Below are 6,969 nucleotides of genomic sequence, written 5' to 3'. Positions count from 1 at the left end.
TAGTATTGTCTACCAAAACTAGTTCACGTATATATACGTGGGCGTACAGGTAGTATTGTCTACCATAACTAGTTCACGTATATATACGTGGGCGTACCAGTAGTATTGTCTACGAAAACTAGTTCACGTATATAAATGTTGACGTACCAGTGGTATTGTCTACCAAAACCAATTCAGGTATATATATGTGGGCGTACCAGTAGAATTGTCTACCATTACTAGTTCACGTAAAAATATGTGGGCGTACCAGTAGTATTGTCTACCATAACTAGTTCACGTATATATACGTGGGCGTACGAGTAGTATTGTCCATAACTAATTCACATATATATGGTATATACGTTGTATATATCTACATCTCGTACCTATAGTGTTGTTTATCACATATGTCAACTAGTTGGTATACATCTACGTGAACATCTATTTGTTTTGTTAACTACAAGAACATGGCGTATGTCTATGTGGACATAACTCTTTTTCGTGTTTTCCACAACTTGTTATGTTTATCTACATGCACGTAAGACTGGTGATTGGTTGATTGGCATTTGAGCGTTTGATTGTTGGATCTGCCTACGGAGATCTAATCAAGCAATAGACTAGTTTGATTTGAATCCAGTTAGGTTGTCACAACTGTTAAATCCTTTAATCATTATCCTTACTGTACATCTTGCTTCCTTACCTGTGTGCTATTTGTTATTCTTTCTGTACATTTTCATATATACCTCTCATCGATCACTTGTTTTTTGTCACTCCAACTTGATAACTGTGCAATGTCGCCATACACAATAACCCAGGTGTTGTTATTCATACAGTTGTTCGTTTTCTTGCTTAAATACCTGTGATGTCTACCACAACTATTTGGTGTTTGTCTACGTGGACCTACCTTTAGTGTTGTTCGCCACAACGAGTAGACGTATACCTACGTTCACGTACCTTTAGTTGTGTTTGCTAGTAGTTTGCGTACATGTACATGTAGATGACTCTTAATTTGGCGTCGTTTACCACAAGAAGTTGACTAGAACGTATCTATAATGATTATACATGACCACAAGTGGTTGGTGTATATCTAGGTGAACATACTATAAATGTAGTTCAATGTTGGCTTATACCTACGAGAACGTACCTATAGTGTGGCGTACACAGTCACTGAAATGCCCCACAGATATTGCTCTCCACAAAAAAGGTAGCGTCTTCTACAGAGAGCCTCAAACAAAAATAGCAAATTTGCCATACTTTGGCTAGTCTAAATGTTTTTATTTCAGAGACTAAATGTTGGTCTAAAAAGATAATATTGCTAAACGCTTCACAGGCAAACGGAAGCTATTCGCGGCTATTTCCATATATCTTCACATATCTTAAAGTGAACAATATAATGCAATATGACAGAAATGTTTTTAAAACATCCATTTACTTCTTACAATCCCAAATAAAATGGTCATGAACTCACAAGAGTCATAGCGGTTGAAGTCGGCATCTTTGAAAAACAACACCAATCTCTAAATATATAACTGAGTGCTTAATATTAAGTGGGTACAATCACTTTTTAATGCAATCCAAAACTGTTGGTTTTATCATAACCCTATTAAAAATCAGATGTTGTTTTACCGCGCCCTTGTTAACAAGTCGGAACTTGTTAGTGTTCGCTTATCTACATGCCTCTAAACCTTAATGTGAAGTTATTAACTGATCCAGAAAATGGATTAGAAAGCACCACAGTGCAATACCCTGCCCCTTTAAGTATTTCAGTCACAAGGGCGGTAAGAAGGACGAACGTTTATACCCGTGGGGCTTCAATGCACAATCACAATCCGAAATCAGAATAGAGACCCATTTCATTGGTCTTTAGGGCGATTACTCTGCTTAAAGACAGTGCTAGTGTGGCGGTGCATTGATCCGCGCACGAAGCTGTTTCAATCGTTCTGCCCTTACAGTTTCACGTCTGTCGTCTGCTCTCTTACAAGTGGCGCTAAAATGAGCAATGTGGACGGTTGTGGTCACGTCAGTGACTATGTCTAAATCGATAAGGTCCCAAATTCCGATAATAAGTCATTGACAACTACTGTTGGCGAGCCAGGGTGTGATTCAACGTGTCACGCCACTTACATTGCTGTCCTCACCACAAACTAGGTTCTCGGCAGAAAACCAGCAGAGTAAAGTGGTTGTGCGCACAGCACGCCTGCTGTCACTCATTTCTCGTGCGCTACTGAGGCATAAGCCAGTCTTCACTCGGACGTTAGTGGTCCTTCGTGGAACTTCAGATGCAAGTTACAGGCTGCCATGTATGATGCTTTGGGATTCTTGGAAGGAATTTTCTAAGTCAGATGGTTTTTTTTGGATACCATGATATCATTTGACATCGCAATAGTTAACTTGTAAATTATCACTACCACAACTACACGTCGGTGTACCTCAAGCAACCATGGATTACAAGAAACAATCTCCTGATTGTTACTGCTTTTAACCAGCCTGGAGCACGGACTTTTTCGCTGTGTCAACGCCTTGTCAGTAAGTCAGCACTACCATCGTTTTACAGTGGTCTCTTGTTCCATTGGGTACCTACAATACTGAAATGTCTGGTAACTGGTCGCCAACACATGCCAACTTGTCCCATAGTCTCATTACGAAATATAACTTAACTGAAAAAGTTTTGATTGGAACGTTTTTGTGCATATTGATTGTTGTAGCAATTGGTGGAAACATGTTAGTGTGTGCAGCAGTGTTTACAGACAGAAAGCTGAAAAGAAATAGTAACTTTTTCATTGTGTCTCTTGCAATCGCTGATTTGCTTGTTGCCATCAGTGTAATGACATTTGCTGTGGCTAATGATATCCAAGGAACATGGGCTTTCGGCATTGAATTTTGCAATATATGGATATCTGCTGACATAATGTGCTCAACGGCATCTATTCTGAATTTATGTGTTATAAGTTTGGACCGCTATATTCATATCAAGGACCCATTACGCTATGAAGCGTGGATGACAGGGAAAAAGACAGTGTGTTTTATTGCTACAGTGTGGATTCTGTCATTGCTAATTTCCTTCGTTCCAATTCACATGGGATGGCATTTTAGTTCCGGAAATCATCAACAAGATTCTTTAGCATCTGAAAGCTGCATATTTGAATTGAATCCCATCTATGCTGTTGTGTCATCAACAATAAGTTTCTACATTCCATGTATTGTGATGCTTTCAATATATTGTCGTTTGTACATGTATGCCAAAAGGCATGCAGACATAATTCGAAGAACTCACACAGCCGAGAGGTTTCAGACCCCCCAGCAGGCGAGTGACGCCGCTGGCAAACAAGGAGGTAGTTACAGGTTATCGGACCACAAAGCAGCCGTCACTCTAGGCATCATCATGGGAGTATTTCTACTCTGTTGGTTTCCATTCTTTGTAATGAATCCCATTGCCGCATTTTGTCCGACGTGCATACCTGATGTTGTGTTCAAAATACTTACCTGGTTAGGTTATGTCAATTCATGTTTAAATCCTATTATATATAGCATATTTAATCAAGAATTTAGAGAAGCTTTCAGAAAGATTTTGTTTCCAAAATGCTTGCTGGAATATCGGAGTAAATCCAACCTGAATCAACGCCAAAGTAGGAAAGTAAGGAAATCGGAGTATGCACCGCCACTGGTTGAAAACGGTACACAGCAGCCTGGTTACACAAGGAAAAACAGCAGAGAACATTTGTTTTCAGACAAAATTACTGCCCTGTGATTCTACATTCCTTAAGTGGGTGTATACTCGTTTCTATTGTATATCACCATTGTACTCCAAGAATATATGCAAGTATCTCCTCGGACTTATTATTTCATTTCATATAAAAGCAATTTTATTTTTCTTATTACTGTTTTTCATGCGTTATTCGATTTACAGACTATCAAAATATTAAAACAATGTTTTAATAAGTATTTTCTTACTACTTTCCCATAAAAAAAGACTTCACCTTTATTAAGAGGCACTGCGTTATAATTTTGCTTGCCATATTCAGGCTGAGAAGCCAGGAATTCCCCTGTTAACAAAGGATACAGCAATGTAAGTTTGCATACAGTTACGGTGATTGTCGGCTTCAGTCAACATGGAAGTACTATATGTATATTTTGTCTTCTGAAATTGACGGTAGTTTAAGACAACATCCAAACAAATCAAAGTTCGAAAATGACCTGGATTTAATCAAACCGCGATAGTATTACGCTACGGGGGTTATTTTATGGTTTCTGATAGATCCATAAATTGCTTTGTGCTATCTTACATCTGTACAGCTCAGGAAGTCATTGTGTACTTCTTTCGAAGACGGGTCTCATATTATAAAGAAACAAACAAATCAAAACCAAATGGTTTGTTATAGAATTGGAAATATATAGGACTGCAAAGGCATTTTCTTATCCCTTATGATCGGTAGGTTGAAATTGAAATGCTCGTTGTGTTTGTTTGAATGACCAGTGGAAGAGTTATTTCCCTTCCCATATAAATCTGCCTCGAACGATTTTTATTACTGTCATGATTAACAAACTCGGTGAGACTATAGCAATTGTAATATTTAACACATTGATCAATTACTTAATGTTAATGAACAACGTCGTATGATCATCATTCAACTCGAGTTGGTATAAACAAAAAAAACAAATAAATAACAAACAATAAACACTGACTTTAAATCACGAAGTGAATTACACTGACATTACAATGAACACTGTAGGTCCCACCACTACCACCACACACCGATGTGTACACATTCCACTTTACCATTCGTAGAAGGATCACTTCAAGACATTTTTCAAGCAATTTTGTTTTCATTTCATTTTTAACGTTTCTTCACGCATTATATCAACATGACATCGATGGATGGAGGGGGAATCTTCTAAGAGTATTCCAGTCATATCATATATTTTTTTGGGAGGAAAGCCCGAAGTGGTGGAGGTCTTACATTAGGCAAACGATTGGCTCACAGTACCCCCATGCATTTTGCAAAAGTCAACTAACACGATTTGAGGGAGGTTAAAACGATTGTCTTGGCTTATTTTGTATCATGGCAACCCAACGAGATCCTCAGCATCCGATGCTAAGTAGTTCGAGGCTTATTCACGACAAAGCAAAGAGACATATGCATGGAAAGATATACGTTGAATAGCCGATGGCATATGTTGATAACCCCTGCATATGTCTGGCAATACATGGACAATGACATGTATTGAACACTCCCTACATCTGTCAATAACCTTAATCGCAGAATGCCAACATTCATCTGACAATACATGAACACTCCCTACATTCATCTGACAATACATGAACACTCCCTACATTCATCTGACAATACATGATCACTCCCTACATTCATCTGACAATACATGATCACTCCCTACATTCATCAGACAATACATGGACAGTCTCCACATTCATCTGACAATACATGGACAGTCTCAACATTCATCTGACAATACATGAACACTCCCTACATTCATCTGACAATACATGACCAACCTCCACATTCATCTGATAATACATGATCACTCCCCACATTCAACTGACAATACATGGACAGTCTCCACATTCATCCGACAATACGTGGACAATCCCTACATTCAACTGACAATACATGGACAGTCTCATCATTCAGCTGACAATAAATGGACAGTCTCATCATTCATCTGACAATAGATGGACAGTCCAATCATTCATCTGGCAATACATGGACAGTCTCATCATTCATCTGACAATACATGGACAGTCTCATTGTTCATCTGACAATACATGGATAGTCTCCACATTCATCTGACAATGCATGAACACTCCCTACTTAAAACACTGACAATTCATGGACAGTCTCCACATTCATCTGACAATAGATGGACAGTCTCCACATTCATCCGACAATACCTGGACAATCCCTACATTCATCTGACAATACATGAACAATCCCTACATTCATCTGACAATAGATGGACAGTCCCATCATTCATCTGACAATAGATGGACAGTCCCATCATTCATCTGGCAATACATGGACAGTCTCATCATTCATCTGACAATAGATGGACAGTCTCACCATTCATCTGACAATAGATGGACAGTCCCATCATTCATCTGGCAATACATGGACAGTCTCATCATTCATCTGACAATAGATGGACAGTCTCACCATTCATCTGACAATATATGGACAGCCTCATCATTCATCTGATAATACAGGGACAGTCTCAGCACTCATCTGACAATACATGGACAGTCTCATCATTCATCTGACAATACATGAACAATCTCTACATTCACCTTTATATACATGAACAATCACTGCATTCATTTGGCAATACACTTTATTAAGCACCCGCTACATTCATCTGACAATACCAGAACAATGTCTACATTCACCTGAAAATACATGAACAACCTCTACTTTCATCTGATAATACTTGAACAAATTCTACATTCGAATGACAATACATAAACAATCCCTACATTCATCTGTCAATACATGAACAATGCCTATGTTCATCTAGCAATTGTAATTATCAGTTTATAAGGATATAAGCAAACTAACAAGAATTTTCCATTGCGCGAACACATATTTCGTAGACATTTCAAAGAATTTCTCTCCGAAATATGAATTTTATTGCCCCCTTCACCAAAATACGGAAGGCCCTATGCCCATCAAGGGGTACACTGGAATAATTAAGTCAAGTCACCAAAATACTACATTTTAATGCTGTTTTCGATCGTTTTGGCACAGTCCATGTTTGTGACGTCTCACAATACAAAACACTCGCGAAGGATACACGGGTAGGAGAAATGTTCACATAAAGGTCGACGTAACAATTGACTTGCGGTATCAGTTCGTGTTAATATTGTTTACTATTTCATTGTATGAACATCTTGGTATTAGGACGGGATCACAATAAGAATAAAAGAGAACTGTTGATGGTGTGCATCGAAAGACACAACAGTTGATCAGATGTACAATA

At 38.4% G+C, this 6,969-nt stretch overlaps 1 protein-coding gene across 1 annotated transcript; it reads left to right on the top strand.

Moving 5' to 3' along the window:
* The first annotated feature begins 1,888 nt into the window (after positions 1-1,888).
* On the top strand, positions 1,889-3,879 carry LOC124113352 (dopamine receptor 1-like). Its single transcript, XM_046473641.2, has one exon. The coding sequence runs from the start codon at positions 2,570-2,572 to the stop codon at positions 3,725-3,727; it is 1,158 nt and encodes a 385-aa protein (XP_046329597.2). The 5' UTR covers positions 1,889-2,569; the 3' UTR covers positions 3,728-3,879.
* Positions 3,880-6,969: the final 3,090 nt, after the last annotated feature.

This window comes from Haliotis rufescens, unplaced genomic scaffold (assembly GCF_023055435.1).
Source record: "Haliotis rufescens isolate VD_foot unplaced genomic scaffold, xgHalRufe1.0.p SCAF_12, whole genome shotgun sequence".
Lineage (NCBI taxonomy): Eukaryota > Metazoa > Mollusca > Gastropoda > Lepetellida > Haliotidae > Haliotis > Haliotis rufescens.
The sequence above is the reverse complement of the archived record's forward strand: the minus strand, read 5'-3'. Positions and strand labels throughout refer to the sequence as shown.